The sequence below is a fragment of the Alligator sinensis genome, unplaced genomic scaffold, assembly GCF_000455745.1.
Source record: "Alligator sinensis unplaced genomic scaffold, ASM45574v1 scaffold1801_1, whole genome shotgun sequence".
In the NCBI taxonomy this organism is placed as follows: domain Eukaryota; kingdom Metazoa; phylum Chordata; order Crocodylia; family Alligatoridae; genus Alligator; species Alligator sinensis.
This window is the reverse complement of record NW_005842608.1, coordinates 344,913-364,496: the sequence shown is the minus strand read 5'-3', so window position 1 is coordinate 364,496 and position 19,584 is coordinate 344,913. Positions and strand designations below refer to the sequence as shown.

The 19,584-nt window shown below is 58.6% G+C and overlaps 2 protein-coding genes and 1 long non-coding RNA gene across 6 annotated transcripts in view; 1 reads left to right on the top strand and 2 right to left on the bottom strand.

Moving 5' to 3' along the window:
• Nucleotides 1-7,561, bottom strand: part of LOC102371161 (multidrug and toxin extrusion protein 1-like) — an 11,686-nt gene extending 4,125 nt beyond the window's left edge. Inside the window, exons 1-13 of one of the 3 annotated variants that reach the window (XM_006033126.2) lie at nt 7,270-7,561; nt 6,261-6,499; nt 5,345-5,446; nt 5,050-5,118; nt 4,164-4,312; nt 3,443-3,485; nt 3,121-3,165; nt 2,540-2,637; nt 1,725-1,822; nt 1,143-1,256; nt 966-1,033; nt 442-550; nt 87-162 (exon numbers count right to left, since the gene is read on the bottom strand). In XM_006033126.2, coding sequence (XP_006033188.2) covers nt 87-162; nt 442-550; nt 966-1,033; nt 1,143-1,256; nt 1,725-1,822; nt 2,540-2,637; nt 3,121-3,165; nt 3,443-3,485; nt 4,164-4,312; nt 5,050-5,118; nt 5,345-5,446; nt 6,261-6,476 — 1,187 coding nt within the window. In that variant the 5' untranslated portion in view covers nt 6,477-6,499; nt 7,270-7,561. The other 2 variants (XM_025214833.1, XM_025214834.1) reach the window with 2 other exon arrangements.
• LOC112551798 overlaps nt 6,643-19,584 on the top strand; it is a 17,636-nt gene continuing 4,694 nt past the window's right edge. The window contains exons 1-3 of one of the 2 annotated variants that reach the window (XR_003096109.1): nt 6,643-6,825; nt 12,627-12,778; nt 12,899-13,029. This is a non-coding gene — a long non-coding RNA (uncharacterized LOC112551798). Of the gene's footprint in view, nt 6,826-7,113; nt 7,229-12,626; nt 12,779-12,898; nt 13,030-19,584 lie in introns of those variants that run through there. The other variant, XR_003096108.1, reaches the window with a different exon arrangement.
• SLC47A1 (solute carrier family 47 member 1) overlaps nt 8,609-19,584 on the bottom strand; it is a 15,673-nt gene continuing 4,697 nt past the window's right edge. Inside the window, exons 2-17 of the mRNA XM_025214835.1 lie at nt 17,838-17,939; nt 17,242-17,310; nt 16,701-16,849; nt 16,098-16,140; nt 15,591-15,635; nt 14,981-15,078; nt 14,555-14,652; nt 14,052-14,165; nt 13,721-13,788; nt 13,384-13,492; nt 13,066-13,141; nt 12,721-12,790; nt 11,602-11,734; nt 10,723-10,817; nt 10,102-10,180; nt 8,609-9,798 (exon numbers count right to left, since the gene is read on the bottom strand). Coding sequence (XP_025070620.1) covers nt 9,554-9,798; nt 10,102-10,180; nt 10,723-10,817; nt 11,602-11,734; nt 12,721-12,790; nt 13,066-13,141; nt 13,384-13,492; nt 13,721-13,788; nt 14,052-14,165; nt 14,555-14,652; nt 14,981-15,078; nt 15,591-15,635; nt 16,098-16,140; nt 16,701-16,849; nt 17,242-17,310; nt 17,838-17,939 — 1,593 coding nt within the window. The 3' untranslated portion in view covers nt 8,609-9,553. The remainder of the gene's footprint in view (nt 9,799-10,101; nt 10,181-10,722; nt 10,818-11,601; nt 11,735-12,720; nt 12,791-13,065; nt 13,142-13,383; nt 13,493-13,720; nt 13,789-14,051; nt 14,166-14,554; nt 14,653-14,980; nt 15,079-15,590; nt 15,636-16,097; nt 16,141-16,700; nt 16,850-17,241; nt 17,311-17,837; nt 17,940-19,584) is intronic.

The window sequence follows — 19,584 nt, the reverse complement described above, 5'->3', positions numbered from 1 at the left end:
CGAGCAAGGGCAGCAGGACGGGGCCGTGCCAGAGGGTCCTGACCCAGCCACCCTGTGCGGAGGCGACGGGCACCCGAGGAACTCACGTGTCACTGGTAAATATATATCCCAGCACGTCTTTCGAGGCTGCCAGTACGACACCCATCACCACGCAAAAGACCCCTGAAAACGGAGCAGAGAGTGGGCGCAGTGAGTCCATCCTGGTTCAGACCCTGTCAGGGGAGCTCTGTCCTGGTTTGAGCCTCCTGGCCCCGGGCACGCATGTCAGTGCAACCCCGGTGCTGCCGACCTGTTGCTTCGTGGCCCGTGGAGTAACGTAGCTGCCCCCAGACCGGCAGCCGGGGCCACCCGAGTACGGGCAGATCAGACAGGCGAGTGGCACACGCCGGGGTTGCTGTTAGCTCCTCGCTCGGAGCAGCGCCAAAGCCCAGAGCCCTCTACCTGTGCACAGCAGGCTGACAACGGACGATCTCTTGGCCTCCTCTATGTTCCCAGCACCCAGCGCGTTCCCCACCTGAACGCTGACAGCCGTGCTCAGTCCAAAGGGAACCTGAAAGCCCAAAGCACCGGTGTTTATTCATGTGTCTTGGGCAACCCGCCAGTGCCAGAGCTCCTCCAGCCCAGGCGCTGCATGGCAAGGGCGCCTCTTGGTCTAATAGCCCCCTGCAGCAAGCCACGGCCTGAGCTCGCGAGACGGGTGGCAAACCTCTGGGGTGCCTTTAAAATTCAAAGCAATGTACGTGCATGGGGACAGGCAACGGCAAGGTGCAGCTCGAGCCCAGGGCGGGAGATGGGGCGGCCGGGGTCATGTCACCTTGCCTTGGTCCCCCCTGGTCTGCTCAGACTCTTGAGTTCGTCAGAGCAGGGGCGTCTCTTGCTGCGCGTGCACAGCGCCCGGCACGCGCACGGACCCGGCCGCGCTCGGGGCCTTCCCGTGCTACTGTGTAAGGATCCCACGTTCTTACCATGTAAGCGACTGTGGACACCTCGTAAACAATGGACTGGGCAGAAAGCTCCAGGACGCTCAGCAGGCCTGCGGTGGAGAGGAGAAGCCCGTCAGGAGCTTGCGGCCTGGCGGATCCTTATCGGGGACGCCGTCTATAGCAGCCCGGAGAGGTCCTCTCCACCCTCCCCGCGCTCACCGACCAGGAAGCTTCCGATTTCATAGGTCCACCACTCGATGCATAACATGAGCATGCTGGGCACGGCCAGCGAGGTGAAGGTATCCCACTCCTGCAGGCACTCGCTGGACCAGCCTGGGGCAAGGAGATGCCACGTGTGACCAGCCAGCCTGGCAGAGCTGGGCCACGGGTAACCAGGAAGGGAGCTAGGAACCGGGGCAAAGTTGCTGGCATCTCTTTTGCCTTTCCAGAGCAAGTGATGTGCACAAAGCACAGAGCACGCGGCCGATTCAGCCGCGCCTGAGCTCTGAGGCGTGGATCCAAAGTCCTCGGTCCTGGCCCTGCTGCTGGGACCATTTGTTGCCGATCCCAGATGCAGCCAAGCCTCCCTCGTGCTCAGTGAGCCGTGCAAAGCCTTTACACGGGTGGCTGGCGCCTGCTGGCCTCGGCAGGACCTCGAGCACTAGAGCGCGAGCCTGGGGTCTGTCGGCTGCCGCAGCCCTCCGAGCCCACAGGCATCTGCTAGGAGGGACCTGTCGGGGGCAAGGGTGGGAGTTTCAGGGCAGCCCGGGGGAAGCAGTGAGGCTTTTACAGGCACCGCACCTCCCCAGGTCTCCACGTGGAGCTTCTTCCCGACGATGTACAGGAACAGGAAGATGGCTTGTGCGTACTGAGCGATGGTGTTCGCCAAGGCAGAGCCCCTGGGGAAGAGAGACCGCGAGGGACCTTCTGTTTCTTGCCGGCAGCCCGCGCGCGCTTCAGGGTCAGCTCTTGCCCTGCTCCCCCCGGGCTGAGGGTGCTGCCTGGCGAACGGTCCTGCCCGCGGCGCGTGTGCAGACTAGATGCTCTGGCGTTTGCCTCCCGCTGAAGGGAATTAGTCCTTTAAAGGGCTAGGAGCTGGAGTGGACACAGCAGGGCTCAGGGCGGCGAGGGCTAATCCTGCGCTGCCTCCAGCTGGGCTTCCTACAGCTCCCTGCGCTGCACTGGATCCTGCAGAGTCCTGTACTACAGCACAAGCCTTGTGCCGTGGTTGAATCCCAGCTGGACGGTGGGCATTTTCCCATCAGGTTTCCCTGGGTAAAATACTCAGTCGAGACTAACTAGTGCTCAGTGTCTCCCACAGACTGCCTGAACCTGAACTAGCAGAAGCTGTTCTTTGCTCTCGGTTTTAGGTCAGGATTTGGGTATTTTGGCGCCCAGCTCGGATGCCTTTAAAAGGGCCTGGTTTTCTGGAAGTGCGGGGCACTTGTCCGCTCAAAAGCAGGTCCTTTTGAAGATGCCTGAAGCTGGGCTCCCACCATTATGCATCTGAGAGCTACAGCCTGTGGCCTCGGGCGCAGTGGGAGTTTGGGGATTTCGGACCCGTTTCAGGCTCACGCCGTCGTTCGGAGGTCTAATCGCTTCCAGACGCTACTCACGTGACTCCGAGGTCCATCATGTAGAGGAAGATGTAGTTTGCAATCGCATTTATGATGTTTCCAACAATGCCGCTGAGCACCTCGGGCCAAATGATCCTCTGCGGTGAAACAAATATGAGAAGTGCGATTTCGCTGGGACTCGTACACTAATACGTGTGCAAATGCCATGGTTCCTAGACGGCTTCGAAGGAGCGACAGGGCCAAGAGAGCAATAGCTGCTCTCGCTACTGAACGCGATGTCCTGGACATGAAGCGCCGTGCAGCTAACCGGCGGTTCCAGCATCGCCAAAGAAGAAATTAGTTAATTAGTTAAAAACCTCTATGGTTTGCTACTTGCATTGAGTCTAACGGAAACCACGTGTGCGAGAGCCTTTCTTGCAATGGGGGAACAGACCTAGAGCTGGCCAAACACCGGCCAAAAATGCCTGCTGTTGTGTGCGTGTTATGGGCGCTGCCGGACGCGCGTCTTTTATGCTGCAACACGGCCCCGAGCCGGAGGTGGGTTACCGAGAGAGACCCTCGGCGGTCTCACGGGATGAGATCCCTTCCCCCTCGCCTCCCTGTCCGCGACTGCAGCCTACCTGATTCTGCAGATATCGTGTCTCCAGCTGGTACAGAAAAGCCACCTGCAAAATAAGGGAGTTGGTGCATGAGGTCGGGCTGAGGTGTAACAGATATCTTTGGGGGAAATCTAGTCTTCCCTCTGGCCGCCGGCCCGGTCCAGGCATCAGCTGCCTCCTGCCAGGTTGGCCCCGAGACGTGGTGGCGTCTGAACCCTCCTGAGGGGAGGGAGGCGTCGCGTCCGGGGGACCAGAGCGCGCAGCTTTGCTGGGCTCCAGGCGCCGAAGGGGCCGCTTTCCTGTCTGCTTCCCTCCCCAAGAAGCCGCGGGGAGAGGGACTTACGGGAAGAGCTGGGACGAAAACCATCACGTAAACCTGCGTTAACCTGGGGGGAGACACAAAGCACCGTCATTCAGCCATCGAGGGCCTGTGCAAGCCTCCCCCCCCGGCCGGGGCACGGCAGGGCCGTTCTCCCTCCTCACCCAGCGTTTCGGCCCCGTGCGGGAAGAGGCCGGCGGCCGCCCGGTGATGCCGGGGTGGGCTGGGCAGCGCGGGCTGTGCTTTATCGTGTCGCGGCGGCAGCGAGGCAGTTTGCCTCCCGGCAGCAGCCAGGTTCAGGGCTGTGCTGTGCCACGGGGCACGTCCGTGCCACCCTGCTCACGCCGACGGCTGGGCCCAGCCGTGAGGGAAAGGGGTGCCGCATTGGCATCGCTAAGGGCATGGCCCAGCCAATGAGGCAGCACCGCTGGCCTGGTGGAGGGCAGAGCCTAGCCAATGGGGCGATGGGGGAAGCTGTGCCCACTTGGCTGAGGGCAGAGCCCAGCCAATGGGGTGAAAGAAAAGCTCTGTCAGCCTGGCAGAGAACAAAGCCCAGCCAATGGGGTGAAGGGAGAATCCTGCCAGCCTGGCTGGGGCAGAGCCCAGCCAATGGGGTGAAGGGAGGGCCCTGCCGGCCTGGCCGGGGGCAAAGCCCGGCAGGTAACTGCAGGCAGGCGCGGCCTCGGTCTCCTGCAGAGCTTGCGGCTGCATCCTGTGCCCGCCCCGGCTGGACTTGGCACCCGACCTGGAGACCTCCGGGTCCTGGCGGACCAGCAGCAGGATCTGCTCGGTGTTGATGAAGACAGCCCAGCAGGGGAAGCAGCAGAGCAGCACGATGAGGATGCCGCGCTGCAGGATGGTGCCCACCCGCTTCATGTTCTTGCCGCCGTACGTCTGCAGAGCAAGAGGGCCAAGCCCAGGAGTTAATGTCGCGCCCTTGAAAAAGCCATGCCTGACCGCGCCGGCCGCAGGGAAGCAGCCTGCCTGGAGCAACGGCAGAGCCACGCACGGAGTGAGGTGCCAGCCAGTGCCCGCTGCAGCACAGGGGTCCTTCAGCATCGTGAAAAGCATGTGGAAGGGGGGCTTTGCAAGGCACGGGAGACCCCCTTTAAGAGCCCTTGTTCCCTTCTGGTGGCAGACTCTCTACAGGGGCTCAGGAGTTTGTCCAGCCTGGAGGGCCCAGACCCAGCTCCTTTAGCTCGAGCCATGAGAAGCTCAGGCTTTCCATCCCAAAGTCCTGGGCTCGGTGCCTGCTCCTGGACAGCATGACAGCCTCGTGATGCAGAGGCGTGAGCCTCGGTTCGTGCCTGAGAGGAGAAGATCCGAATCTAGCCGTGAAGGGACTTTGCCCATCACTCGGGGCAGCCAGGCACTTCAGACCCAGTGCTTGGGTAATCAGTTAACTCCTTCTTTGCGACCCCTGGGTGGAGTCCGCTCCCACGTGTACCCCGAGGGGCACAACTTACCCAGCCCTGAACGTCTAAGGCCAACGGGGCTCTGAGCCTTTCAGAAGCTTTTGGACACCGGTTTAACAGCCCTGCGTAATAGGGGAGCTAATCTGATCCAGCTAACGTTTAATGCTCTCGGCCTCTCTAAAGCCAAGATGTCGGAGATCAGCAGCTATTCCCTACCTGTGATATTAATGTGTCGCATGCTGCTGTTAAGCCATACCCCACGGAGATGCCGAGAACATTTATAACCTGGAAACAGAAGGATAAAACAGTGAGAGGATGCAAAAATGTACCTGTCCGGTGATCACAGCTTTCACCCGAGGCTGCTTTTGAAAGCAGAAGGAAAGGGCCCTGTCCCAGTCCGTTGTCAGCTCCTCAGCCAGCAGCTGCCCACCGCTTCGTTACTAACGTATGGGAGACGCCGGAGCTGGCGTGAAACGCGAACTATGTAAAGACTTGGAACGAGAATACTTACAGCGATTGCAAGCGTGACGGCCGCCAGCTCAACCTTGCCCAGATGCCCGCAGAAGATGGAGCTTACAATATGGATCATAAAGACCAGCAGCTGGATCAGGGTCTGGATTGAGGGGAGAGGGGAACAAACAGGCCGTGGTGACTGCAGGCTACAGAGGAAATGGCATCCGAGGAGCAAATGTGCAGAGAGGCCGCAAAGGGCAGGCTTTCGTGTATTGTACTGAAGGGAAACAAGGCTGTGCGTAGTACCCCTGCGGGCTTGCTGAGGTCTGACCCTAGCTGATCCAAATCCCCCTAGGTCAGGCGGGTCTTGGGTTTCTCTCTTTGGAAATTCCCTGCCAGACCCACTCCGAGGATGTGGCTGTATTGCAAAATCGGTGATTGGCAGTGATCTGGTTATAGCTGCATCCCCATTCTGCTCGCCGTAATGGCTACCTCTGAGGACCGCTGCTATGCAGCACCCAGAAATGCGTGGGCTCCCGACTCCCGTCTCTGCCCCACCTGCGTAAATCTAGAGTAACCGCACTGAGCCAGGACTCGCACGGGCGCGACAGGCTGCCGTCTCCAACCCCGTGCGCGTACGGCGCGGTTCAGAAGTTTCTCAGCACGGCTGCTATCAGCTCGGCCCCGCTCTTGCTAGGATCCCTGGTCGAGGCAAGTCACCCCTTGCTGACACCATCGTAAGCACTGAAACTCTGTTCTCCGGGGGTCTTTACCTTCTTGGTTGCTGGGCGAGCGTCCTGGCACTCGTGTGCCCAGCCAGGGGCTCGGGAGGCATCACGGTCCCGCACCTTCTGAATGTTTAATCCTTCCATTTTGCCTCTCCCCTATTTGCCCTTTGCTCCACGTAACCTCTACAGGGCCCGCGAGTGCTCAGCCAGCGGGAAAGCCAGGTGCTGACCGGCCGCTGCCCTTACCAGTGGCCCTGCCAGCGCCAGCAGCCTCTTTGCCTCCTCCCAGAAGTTGCTGGGAATCCAGGGACAGCCTTTCCTGGAGGTGCCAGGAGCCGAAACAGGCACGACGACGCTCGTGGCATCTCTGAGAGGGCCCTCGCCGGCAGGGACTCCTCCGGGCTTCATGCTGCCTCTCTGCCCGGGAAGCGAGTGACCCCGCTTTTCACCTTGGCACTTCATTAAACCTACTCGATCCACCTGACCTAGGAGGGCAAGCAATATGTAACCGCAGCGGTGTGAGCTGTGCCCGGGTCCACCACCTCCCTCGTGCTGGCACAAGCCCCGGGGGTGATGATTGATTAAAAGGCTCTGGAGGAATGGCAGGAAGCTGGGGCGGGGGGTCTCGGTGGCGTGCTGGGGTGGCACGAGGCAGGCTGCTGGGGACGGGAGGATTCGGGCAGACGCGTGCCTGGAAGTGGCGTGTTGGGGGCCGCGCACAGAGGGGCCGGGTCTGCACGGGCTGGAAAGACAAGGCGCTACAAGCGGCAGCAGAGGGGATCAGGGGGCGACTCTCTCCTCCTCATCCCAGGTCGGTGCCAAAACGGTGACCCCCCACCTAGGAGTTGGGCGTACCGTGCCGACACGCTGCCCAGTAAGGGGCATGCGCGGGGACCTGGCCAAACCCTGCTCGCAGGCAGCGGGCCCCGCAGCTGCACAGGGCACTTGGCTGACGGAGGGAAACAAGATGTGCCTCCCCCGCCGCCCGCCCCGTCTGAGCTCTCGGGTACCAGGCTGGCAGGACGGCTGCCATCGGGGTGCGGCGCAAACACGGCGAGAGCCAGGCCTGGCCTTGGAGCGTTTCCTCTCTGGCTTGTAGGGGTGGGCTGTAAAGGGACTTGCCCCTGGCCACACAGGAGGTCGGTGGCAGGGCCGGGAGAGCTCCAGGTCTGGTTGCGGTGGTGTAGACGGGCCTTCAGCATTGGGATTAAACGGTGAGTCCTGCCCACACTATAGCTTGCCAGGGGCAATGCACCTTAGCCTTTCTTGTAGTCCACTGGCCAACGGCCTCCGCTTCCTGCCACAGACCCATGCCATCACGCTGGGCCCTGCTTTGTCGGACAGTAGTGACACGGCTCCCCGGCTTCAGGGACGTGGCTCAGGTGCCTTTTGGCGCACGCGGTTTTTCGCTGGGCTGCGACCGAAGGGACCCCTCCGAGTGCAGGCGCTCGAATGCCTCTTGGCCGCTGCCTCCCCAGGGCTTCGCCCCTCAGCTGCCCTTCTCCGTCACCCTCTGCTCTGGCCCAGCTTGACCGGCCTGCTGGCAACAGGGGCTTCCCTTTGGCCTAGCTTGGTTAATGAGAAACGGGGAGGTGTGAATGGGCCAGAGGCATTCGCAGCCCTGCACCCTCTCCCGTTGCCTTTGCCCGGCCGCACGGGCAGCTGCATTCCCGTGAATTCAGCCCACGGGGAGAAGCTGCCAGAGATCACTTTTCTCATCCCAGGCTAGCACTTGGGGCCGTGCTGAACCAGACGGCCTAGCCAGGGAAAAGGGGTGTCTGTAACACCCCAGAGGGTAAATCTGCCTTGTTGTCCAGGAGAGACGATGCCGGTGCTATAATCAGGGTTATATCCCTTAGGATCACACCCGTTTCCTGGTACATTCAACCTTGCCTTTGCATGGAGACGCTTCCAGCGTGACCAGAAACCCTGGCAAGGCCAAGTCCACATGCCCTGGGAACAGCAAAGTGCTGCTGCCAGATCCGACACAGGAGTCCTGTGTGCGCAAGATGGAGCCCATTAATGCAAACTGTCGGGCAGATGACAGCAAGGCTTTCACCCCATCTAACCCTGTCTGAGCAGGATCCAGTAGAGCAGTAGGATCCCCCCCACTCCATCTCCACCCCTGCTCCTCGGCGGCAGCGTTTTCCAGGACAGCCCAGCCGGGGGGAGTCGAGCTGAGGGGACGGGTAGCTTTGGGGGGTTTGTCTACTCACTGTTTCTGCATTTCCTGGGCAGCAGTCAGTGCCATTCAAACGCGGCAGGAGAACTGCACTGTCACAGGTCAGACGCGCGGCTGAGTGGCGGCTACATGTGACTTCCATCCTTTGGGAAGTCAGCCATGGGCACCGGCTGCTTTAGGACAGATGGCTGGTGAGCGGGCATTGCTCTGGGCTGCGTCCAGAGCGGAGCAGGCAAGGACACTTCTACTGCAGGACAGCGGTTCGCTGGGGCACGACGGAGTTAGTGTATTTGGAAAGTTGGGTCGCTTTCAGTAATCGGTCATCGCCGTGCACGTGCCCGCTGGGAAGTCAGCCATGGGCACCGGCTGCTTTAGGACAGATGGCTGGTGAGCGGGCATTGCTCTGGGCTGCGTCCAGAGCGGAGCAGGCAAGGACACTTCTACTGCAGGACAGCGGTTCGCTGGGGCACGACGGAGTTAGTGTATTTGGAAAGTTGGGTTGCTTTCAGTATCGGTCATCGCCGTGCGCGTGCCCGCTCGCAGGAGAGTGGGTTGGCAGCAGAGGGAAGCCTATGGGAGTGATTGATGCCAGCTGCACGACTCTCAGACCCTTGCCGTAGAAAGCAGAAGCGTGCATTTTGGTTGGGATGGGGTGATCCTGCCTCAGGCAGGGGATGTACTAGAGGATCTCTGGAGGTCCTTTCCAGCTCCACTTCTCCGATTTCCTTCTGCCAACAAGCACGATCGAGGGGTAAAAGTGGGAGCGTTTGGATAAGACAGCAACGACCCTCGCAAGAGATTAAACAACCTGAATGTTTATTGGAAACCTGCAGCATCAGAAGAGCAGCGGACAGTAGTGCAAGAGCGAACGCCGCTGTGGGCAGAGCTGGCCGAACCAGCGCCAGGGTCCGTGCGCCCCAGGCAGCGCTGCCTGAGCCAAGAAACAACTTCCCAACCGTCTTAGCCCAGGGCTAACTACAGGGGCACCCCAGAGCCAACTCTGAAAGATAAAAGGCCTTTGCCCCCACGGGGTCTCTGGGCCAACGAAGCCTGAGCTTCAAACCAAACAACAGAACAGGACACGAACAAGTGCTTCAGGACCAGGAAATGGCTGAGGCCGACGGCCCAGCAGGCTCCCACCGAGGGGGTGAAAGCCCCCGGGTCAGCATTGCTCAGTGGCGGCACGGGCACATTCCCAGCCCATTAGCACGGGCAGCGTGACCAGACCATGGACCCCAAGAGATGGGCCAGGATGGAGGAGCATCTCAGCCACTCCTTCCTGTGGCGCTCCAGAACGGCTGCCCACGGAGCCGTTCCCCAGCCCCAGCAGTCACGTCTCTGGCCCCGGTGGCTATGCTTAGCCGTTGCCCATCAGGAGCCGCACTAGGACCCCCGCCAGCAGGACTGCAATGGCAACAGCCAGCGCCAGCCCGCGCCAGAGGAGCAGGCCCTTCCCCAGCGAGATGCTGCCTCCTGGCAGAGCGAGGGGCCCGGCAGCTTCCTCTCCGGGGATGAGCTGGGGCTCCGGCAGGCTCTCGCTGCTGGAGGTGGCAGCGGGCAGAACCACAGTGTCCGGCACTTCTGTCTCGGCCGTGAAATAGTCTGGGGAGCAGACGGGTCAGTGTTACATGTGAGGCCTGGGCCGAGCTGTACGGCCAGCTGCAGGGGCGAAGGGCAGCGGTCCCAGGCCAGTTCTGCTGGCCAGCTCGGGGCAGTCAGTGCTACCTGGGGTCCGTTTGGGGCCCCGCAGCCACTGAAGGCCACATTGCTGCAAGGGCAGAGCCTACAGGCACGGGCCAGCCAGAGCAGCTCCCACGCAGCACTCCTCCTCTCCCCACACCCTGCCCGGGAGCGTTTCCAGAGCTCGGGGCACCGCGTGTACGACTCCGGCCCACAGCCACATACCAAGACCAGACAAACGAACCGCAGAGCTGCTGGTGCCCGGGATCTCTGCTTCCACTTTGAGGCCTGCCCGGATTTGAGCCTGAAACAGAGAACAGGGTCAGATTCTCCCTGTCGCCCGGGCACGCCATCAAAACCCATCCCAAATGGAGCAGCGGATTGCAGCCAGCGAGGGTCCGGCTAAGCTGGGAACACAACGCGCTCCCAGCTCCACCGACTGGGGCAAGAGATCCGGCCTCCTGCTCTCCGAGCGCACAAGATGCTTCCTTTCCCGGGGCACAGGCCCTCGGCTGCAGCACCCTCCGCAGGGATCAATCCTGCCCCACCCTGAACAGGGCAGCTGTGTGGGCCACGACCTGGCTTTGCCAGCTCTGCTTTTCACTCCTCAGCTGGATCACAACCAGCGAGTGCCTCTGAACCCAGGCCCTTCTGCTGACTCCTTCAGTTTAAGGTGTGAACTGCATATGCTCACGCCCAGCAAAACACACTTCTTCAAGCAGGGAAGAGGAAGAGACAGACTGTGCTTTCACAACACTGCGCGCCCGCAGAGCTCTGCAATGCGGCACTGGCTCAGGGGCCGGCCCAAAGCCTCTGGACGAGACTAGTGGGCTGCAAGAGCCTTACCTCCTCTGCAGCTTTCTTCCAGTCTATGCGCAGGACGTAGATGAAGAAGGAAGTGGCCTGCAGAGCAATGCAGACGATCAGTCCCACCCATAGGCCTGGAACAAAGGGAAATCGGGGTCAGTTATCTGAAGGCCCCTGATGGAGGTCCTTGCACCCGAGTCCAGCTCAGCCAGATCCCCTGGCCTTCCCTGGGATCTGGATTTCACTCTGCAGCTATTTAACTTCTTGGGACTCTGTTCCCAAACTAGAGACGCACAAGTCCTGATCAAGCCCCGTCATGGACCTTGTTGTCCAGCAGACGTGGATTCCCATCGGCAACCTTGAAAACCCTTTGGCTGATCCCGCTTGCAGCTATACTTGGGCCCAAGTCGTGGTGCATTTGTCACAGGACAGACACCATGCCGTGTCCTGCTCGGTTACCAGGTGCAACCCAGAGTAACTCCAGTGAATTCACATCACTGCAACCACATGGACATAGCTGGTTTTCTAAGGTGGTTCATGCTGTATGTACAGAGGCAACAGCAAAATCTGCTTTGCTGTCTGTTCCCTGAGGCGCTGGACTGAAGCCCCCATCCGTATGCTGGAGTTACACTGCTATCTACTCCACGCTCTTATTGAAAGCAGATGCTTATTTGAGCCCACGTTCAGCTAAATGCTCTAGCCCAGGCTTGAGCCTTCTGGGAGCCAGCAAAGCCGAAGTGCATGGTTTGCTGAAACAGGGCTCTGGTCAGCGTACACCTACAACAGCAGGTTCTCCCTGCACCGCAGCCAGTAGAAACGGCTGCCCTGACTTCACCAGGGCCAGGATTTCACCCTGCCATGAGCAGTGGCCCATACGTGTCGGATGTTCAGCACCGCGCCTGCTCACAGCGCACGTACCCAGCACCCCAAGCTTTGCGGCGAACATCAGTGAGATTCCCAGCGGGAACCCGATGGCGTAATATCCGATGGCGTTGGCAATGGCCCCGAACTTCTGCTTCCCCGTCCCCCTCAGCACACCACCGCAGGTCGCCTACGAGGACAGAGAGCAGAGTCAGTGCGCAGCACAGCAGCTCCTGCCGCACCTGGCAGGCAGCAACGCAGCCCTGGTGGGGAAAGTGCAGCTTTGAGACAATTTAAGATGGGCTGAGGCTGCTGCATTAGCCCATGAAGCCAGCCTCAATTCAAGTCCTGTTCAGTCTCCCTCCCAAGAGTTATATGATAGAAGGGTCCTTGCTACTCCAGTATGCAGAGTAGATGATTGATGCCTAGAAGCTAAAGCCACCCAGATACCAAGAGGTGGAGCAGCTGATTTGTGCACCCACATCCCTTTCAGCTGCCTGTGTACTTGCTTTTCTCCCCTCTATCTGAGTGCTAAAGCGTGGTTGCTTATGGCTCGTTCATGGGGGGTGGGATGCAGCCTGACTTTCGTTTGTAAGTGTGAGCACCTGGGCAGTTACTGCAGAGCTGCCAGCACGCCATAAAACCCTGCTCTCCTCCGTTCGCAACAACTTGTGCGACTGTGTCCTTAGTGGCTGTACGTGAGCACGTGCATGTGCGCGTGAGATTCAGCTACACTGCTGTGATGGTGTCCGTCCCCCCTGCAGCCCATCCATGGGGCAGGATATCACTAGGTATAAACCGAGTAGCAGGCAGAAGGTCGTACCCAGGTGCTGTGGGTGTTGGAGGACAGCCAGCTCCTCTGAACACCAAGCTGGGTGTCTCGGCGCCTTGATTCCCAACATTAGCCACTCAATTTTGGACTGTGATTTTGACCACAGATTATTAACCCATAATGGTGAGATCTGGGGTGCCTTGGTGGTAGCTGCAACCACTACGGAGTTTGAGACTGCTCCAGAATATCACCGGCCGCTACTTTCAGCTGCACCGTGACTGCATAGCGTATTAAACTTGTGTTTTGGCAGATTGCAAGAGTCAGAGGAACCAAGACCGCTGAATAAGCAACGTGACTGCGGTCAAGCTCGCAGAGGAGGTTGCCGGGTGCACGGAAATACTCACCGCCGTCGCATCAAACAAGTGACAGGGAGCAAAGAGCAGCATCACCTTAGACACCAAGGTAACGATCTCTCTGTTGGGAGAAAGCCATGTGGCTGTCACTTAGGGTTGTGGGGAAGTGGGGCGGCCTGACTACGAGGGAGGAATGAACTCTAGTTCTGTTGCTTGTTGCCACACACAGGCCCAGTGAAGTCCATGGGAAATCGATGGGCTTTGGGCCAGCTCCTTAGTTACTGGCACTGCGATGTCCCTTCTGGACTGTGACTGAATAGCACGAATTCCCTACATGCGTGGAACAGCTCTTTGAAAGAGGTAAAGAATTGTCCTGAATGGACTTGGATGACTCACTTGTCAGTGGTGAAGATGTAGCCCACAACGTCCTTCAGGGTCCCCAACAAGGTGGCCACCACTACACCCAACACTCCTGAAAGAGCCAGGCAGTTGGATTAACACAGGGCCCACGTTCTGCTCCTCTCCTGTGCTGCTTGGGATCATGATCTCTGCTGGAGGGACCATCACTGCCGGGGCGAAAATGCCCCACACAGAGCCCCACTGTTCATGGGGCCCTTCAGGCATTTTTGCCTTAAGCCACCCAAGAATTTAGGGAAGGGAAATTCTTGCAGGGTAGATCAGGCCAGCAGGCACTAGCTAGAGGAATGGTCCCACCTGTACACAGCAGCGCAGAGATACAGGATGTCCTCGCTTGCTCTGCATCCCCCGATCCTAAGGCATTGCCCACGCGGACGCTGGCAGCCACGCTGAAGCCTAGGGGCACCTGGGCAGGAAGGAGGGGAAGGTTGGACAGAGCGCGAGTAGCGATCTGCTCATCCATGCTCCAAGCATACAGGGGCAGGCAGTGCCCTACTGCAGTCTGGCTATGCCCTAGCAGGAAAATGGAGCGTAGTCTGGCACCATGAACACCCCAGCCCACATCCTTAGGCTGCCTGGGAACCTCTTCCGCTCTCCGTGCTTCTACTCCTTGCAAGCAGGTCTGAGCTCTTACCATATATGCAGCATTGGACAATTCATAGATGACAGACTGAGCCCCTAGTTCCACCACGCTGATCAGACCTAGAAGGGAATTGCCACAGCCAACTTTTAACCATCACTACAATTAGCGTCGTTCCTGGCAGGGGGAAGGGGAAGGAGAAGGGGGCTTTGGTTTGGCAGAAGCAGGGAGCCCTGTAGGACCCACCCACAGTATCCAGGGGGGGACTGCAGGCCAGAGACACCATGCAGGTCTGCTCAGCAAGGCGTGAGGGTCGCCAGCACTAGGAGACCTCCGTGGGAGCAGAGAAGGGAGAGGGCATTTGCACGGGACTCTGCCAACTCACCTGCCAGGAAGCTCCCGATCTCGAAGGTCCACCACTCAATGCACATCATAAGCATGCTGGGCACAGCCAACCGCATGAAGGAGCCCCACTCCAGCAGACACTCCCAGGTCCAGCCTGTAGCAAGGCAGCAATCAATCAGGAGGAAGCAGATGCCTCTCCTGACCCACACAGGATGCTGTGAGCTGTAGCAGGGTGCAGCCTGCAGAAACCATGGCACAAGGCAGCATCCCAGGGGCCAAAGCCCAGCCCTATCAGTCGTCAGTGCATGCACTGGTATAAGATGGCCAAGAATGAGCTTGCATCCCAGGTCAGGCTTGAGCTAAGGCACCACCCATATCCTAAGCACTTAGGATTTGTCTCATTCAGGGAGACAGGAGCTGCTACCTGAGGATATCCACTGTATCCACGCTACAGGGCTGGATCCTACAGAAGCCAGTGCCTGGGCATCCACCCATCGCAGGATCAGCCAAGTAATGTAGGAACTGGACAGAGACATACTCTACCTCCCCAGGTCCGTGCATGGATTTTCCTCCACCGCATGTACAAGAAGAGGAGAATCATCTGGGTGTACCGAGAAACCGTGTTGGCCCAGGCAGAGCCCCTGCAGGGAGAAGCAGGTTGGTCACATGTGGCACTTCCCCTCCTTCCCTTGCACTGGTGTCTCCTCCACCCCTGGCTGCTAGGAGCACGTATGCCTTTGCACCAGCCAGGCTGCCTGCACCCTCCCAAACGGATACTCCGTTCTCCACTCAGAGGGTTCAACCCTTCCCCACTCCAAAGGCTGGCAGCACCCCAGGGCAGACCTACAGCTATGAAGTCAGGGAGCATCTGCAAGAGAAGAGCAGCCGTGGCCCTGGGTCTGACAAGCCCCCAGATCTCTGCTAAACCTCACGGAGTGGCTACCCATGGCTCTGCCTGCTCAGACTTACACCACTCCCAGCTTCATCGCATACAGGAACAGGGCGTTCATGCCCACATTGAGGATATTGGCTGCAACCCCTGTCACCACCTGTGGCAAGATGATGGCCTGAAAACAAAGACGAGACCTTAGGAGGCACTTCCCCAGCAGCACAGCCAGACACAGCCCCTTGGCCAGGAAGGAACCCAGGCACTGCTTCCAACGGCTAGTCTCGGGAAATCAAGCCTCCAGGAGAAGGCCAGGCAGGAGATTAATCTCTGCTCCAGCAAAGTTTCCATCCAGCTCCAGCATGTCACAAAAATGCATGTTAGTGTGGAGTGTCTATAGGCAGGGGTTTCCCATCACCCACTCCAGGCCATGCACTGGGCCGCCTCATTTTGGCAGCCAAAGAGATCTGACCAGCTCCCCTGGAGCACCCAGAGCTGTTCCCGTCTTGGAAGGGGATGGGGTGGGCTGAAAGGTAATGTGCTCCCCATACTCCCAGGAGCTGATGCAAGGTGCATTTGCTGTGCAATGCTTCTCCTCCCAGCCTCCACAGGGAGGGGATGAACTCAGGTCTCCTGCTTTAACAAGGACCTTCAAGGAAACTCAAATCCACAGCCCAAATAATCCCACAATACCTGGCTTTGCAGATATTTTGTCTGCAGCTGGTACATAAACGCCGCCTGAAAAACAGTCAGATGACATTTCATTAGAGCTGCCTTAACCATGCGCGGGTCTCCCCGTAGCATGCTTCTTGCCGTAACCAGGCAAAGTCCTGGGGAAACCACTGGTGACCAGGTGCAGCAGCCAGTTAGTTTTACTGTCACAGAAAGCCAGTTGCCCCCAGCCCGCAGGCTCCCTGCCTGCACTGGACAAATTAGCACCAGGAGCTTGCTACTCTGAGGCTTGTTTTGTTCACTAGTGACCGCTGGCTGAGCCCGTAACATTAGGAATGAAAAGCAAACCGCTGAACGTTCTCCAGATACCAGCACGCAATGACAATTAGAGGGGCTACAAGGGCAGCTGCATGTTGGGCGCTGTAGCTTCTGGCAGGCTGCATCGAGATTAAATGTCATTGTATATAGAGCAATGGCATCCTCACGTTACCCCGAGACAAAAGCAGCGTAACCTTAGTGGCGACTTACAGGAAGAGCTGGGATGAAGATCATCACATAAACCTGGGTTAACCTGGAGAAAAAAAAAAAAAGGCAATAGGTTCCCACCCAATGAATAACACAGTAATGGAAGAGCCAAACCAAGCACATCTGCCGTCAAGAATCCACTTGGCCTTAAATGAAGGGCATTTCTCAGCCGCACCCTCAATCCCTGCCTGGGGGGACATGGAGGGGATAGATGTTGTAGGCAAGAGCCTCAGAAATTAAGTCCATGGAGGTCTCTCTCAGTACAGCGCTGGAGCAAATCTTTAGCAATCACCATCCTCTTCATAGGGTGCATACCGCACAGCGTGCTCTCCCTTGCCTCACCGGTCCACCAGCCTGACTCAGTCATGACTCATGACCCAGAGGGACCAAAGGCAGACGGTGGGGCATGAAGTCCTGGTCAGCTCTTAGCTTCTACTAGGGACTTAATACTGGCTCTTTAACACCTAACACTGCTCCCGCTGCCTGCTCTTGGCTCACAGGGTCTCCTGCAGGCCTAGCGGGGACGCTTCAGTCCCAGACGGACCTGCTGTCTGCACTAGAAGGGACCAAATCGGAGCAGGCGTGAGATGGGATCTGCTGCCAGACCTGGAGACGTCTGGGTCCTGTTTGAAGAGGAGCAGGATCTTCTCGGTGTTGATGAAGACAGCCCAGCAGGGGAAGCAGCAGAGCAAGAGGATGAGGATGCCGCGCTGCAGGATGGTGCCCACCTGCTTCAAGTTCTTGCTGCCGTACGTCTGAGGAAGAAGCAGAGGCATGAGTTACCAGCGGCACTTACGCAGCGGCTTTGCGCTCTGGTCAGCGGGAAGCAACGGCGGGCGATTAAAGAGGGCGAAGTGAATGGGGTTGAGGCAGCACGCGACTTTCTAGCACCCCCTCCCCTGGGTACGATATGGCCAGTCAGCTTTCCTTTCCCCCTCCCCAGGTCCAGGCAGTGGTGGAGATGAGCAGAGACAAAGGTGCTCAGAGGGCAAGGTCCTGCTGCCTTGCCAAGCCAAGGTCTGCATCCAAATAGGAGGGTCAGATGCTGATGAATTCAGTTCTCAGCCTTCTTACCCCAAGACAGAGCTTCCCAGGCTCGAGACCCAGGGGCAGGAGAAAGAAGGGAAGCCACAGGACTGTTACCTACCTGCGACATGAGGGTGTCACATGCTGAGGCTAAGCCAGAGCCGATGGAGATGCCAGTGACGTTGATGACCTGGAAAAGAAACATGGAGGGAGGGAAGTAACTCGAGGAGAGGAAAGCCAGCCACCTGCAGCGGTGTGTGGGTGTGTGTGGCCACTGGGTGACGCTGCCGAGCTGGTCTCGGTGCCTGGAAGTGTCCCTTTCCCCCCCACCTCCAAGTAATGTCCATTAAGGCCACTTTATATAGCATCTCCCCCCTCTTCCACTTCAAAGTTCCCATCGTCTAAAGTAGCAAAGGCTTCGAGAGGACTCTCTGCACCCACCCGCTGTTCTGGCAGGGCTCTATAAAGGACACGGTGGCGTGACTTGAAGTTGGAGGGAACAGACTTTGGGATAAATACCTAACCTGGCTCCCCACCACCACCGTTCTACCCTCCCTGGTATCAGCGGCTGGAACTGCAGGGATAGCACCCAGCAGCAGCATCTGCAGTAAGGTGTTATCCCTGGAGACGACACGCATGGTTAACATTATAGCCAACGGTGCTCCCAGGTGGGCCGAGTTACAACTCCAGCATTAAAAGCAACAGAACCATACGTACGGACACGGCGAGCGTCACGGCATCCAGCTCGGCTTTCCCCAGATGGCCACAGAATATGGAGCTGACCACGCCGATCAGAAAGACCAGGAGCTGGGTCAGGAACTGGGAGGGAAATGGAAGGAAATGTGAAGAGGGGATAACCATGCCAGAGTAAGGCCGGCATGGCCAGGAAGACTGATGCATCACGAGCTCCAGGTTCAGATTTTGGGTTCAAGATGGTTTATGGTGAGGGGGGATGGCTCTCCAGCTTTCCCTCTAGCTTGCTCCTTTGGCCTTTTGGCTATGGGTAAGTGAGACCAGGGGGCATTCAAACCCCAAACCCTCCAGGGAAAGATGCCTGCCATGGATCTGGGAGTATCTGAAGCACCTGGGAGGTAGGATACTTGCCGGTGGTAGCGCCACACAGACCAGAATGATTGAGCTCTGCTCAGTTGAGAGACTTTGGCTCCGATTTGGCCTCGAACACAACATTTCAAAAAATTAAATATCAAAAAACGCAGTTTCAGGCAGGCCCCAGCTCCGAGATGGCTTTTGGTTTGTATTATGGGAACCCTGCTGTGCTGGATGTTGTACAAACTTACTGGGAGTCTTGGGAGCAGGGTCTGGTTCTCCCCATCTTAACAATCAGGCAAAAGGAAGGACTGACCCCTTCCTTCCCCCCCCCTTTTTTTTCTTTTTGAAGTGGGTTAAATTGAACAGGAACAAAGCCTTTTTTTTTTTCTTCCCGGGAAACACAGCTGCTCTGGAGTCATTCTGGCTGTCTGAAATGCAAACAAACTCTCAAGTGCGGACAAGTCCTATGGGCCTGCAACGAGGGGCATGCAGCGGCAGCTGCCAAGCGGGCCAGGTACGGGCAGACTTTGGAGTCGCAAGGGTGTTAGCAAAGGGAAAGGAATGAGGACGTGCGTGAGGGACATTACCCGAGGAGAAGCAGCCTTGGCGTTCCCACAGCGATCATTTCAAATGGATCCCGTAAGGAGTTTAGCGCTTCATGCTAAGTTTAGCCTGCTCCTTTGCAGTCGGCAGTTGCCACTGCGCTCCAGCTGCTACCACTGAGCAATAAACACCGCCCGCCCCGAATGCACATGCACACGCACGCGCACGCGGCTGGCAGCCCGGAGCCGGGTCCCTGGCACAGCTGCGCTGGCAGCCACAGGCTGAATTTCTGCCGTGGTCCAAGAAAGCAGCGTGGCAGCCCCTCTCCTGCCGGGACACCCTTAGCCCCAGTTTGACCTCTGGACGCAGCAGTAACCCGAACTTTGATTTTTCTTTCCCTTCTCCAATTATGAGCCTCCGAGCGGTGTCCTGGAAGGGGGATCGTTAGGCAGCCACCGGAGCAAACGGCCGTGACACATCTCCAAGTGCTACCGCTCGAACACAAAAAGGAACCAAGCGCGGAGGATTTCCAGGGCCCGTCCCGAGCCAGCCCTGCTCTTCTAAGTCACGCCAGGCTCGCGCTGATGAGCGGCCCCCACGGTTGCTTTGGGGGGGAAAGGGTGCAAGTCGCCGCCATCCCCACCAAGGCCGGGGGTTAATGGGGGTTAATTAGCCCCTGCCTTTCTAAGGAAGGGAGCCAGGCCTCTTTTAGAGAGAGAGCCCGTGCTTAGAGGAAGCGATGGGATGGGATAGGACGGGGCCGGGGGAGGGCACCAACCCGGTGCCGATCCCCCTCCCTCCTGCGCCCCAGCTCCGGCGCGGGACGGCCCCGCGTGCGCCCCGGCCCCGCTCACCACGGGCCCCGCGATCC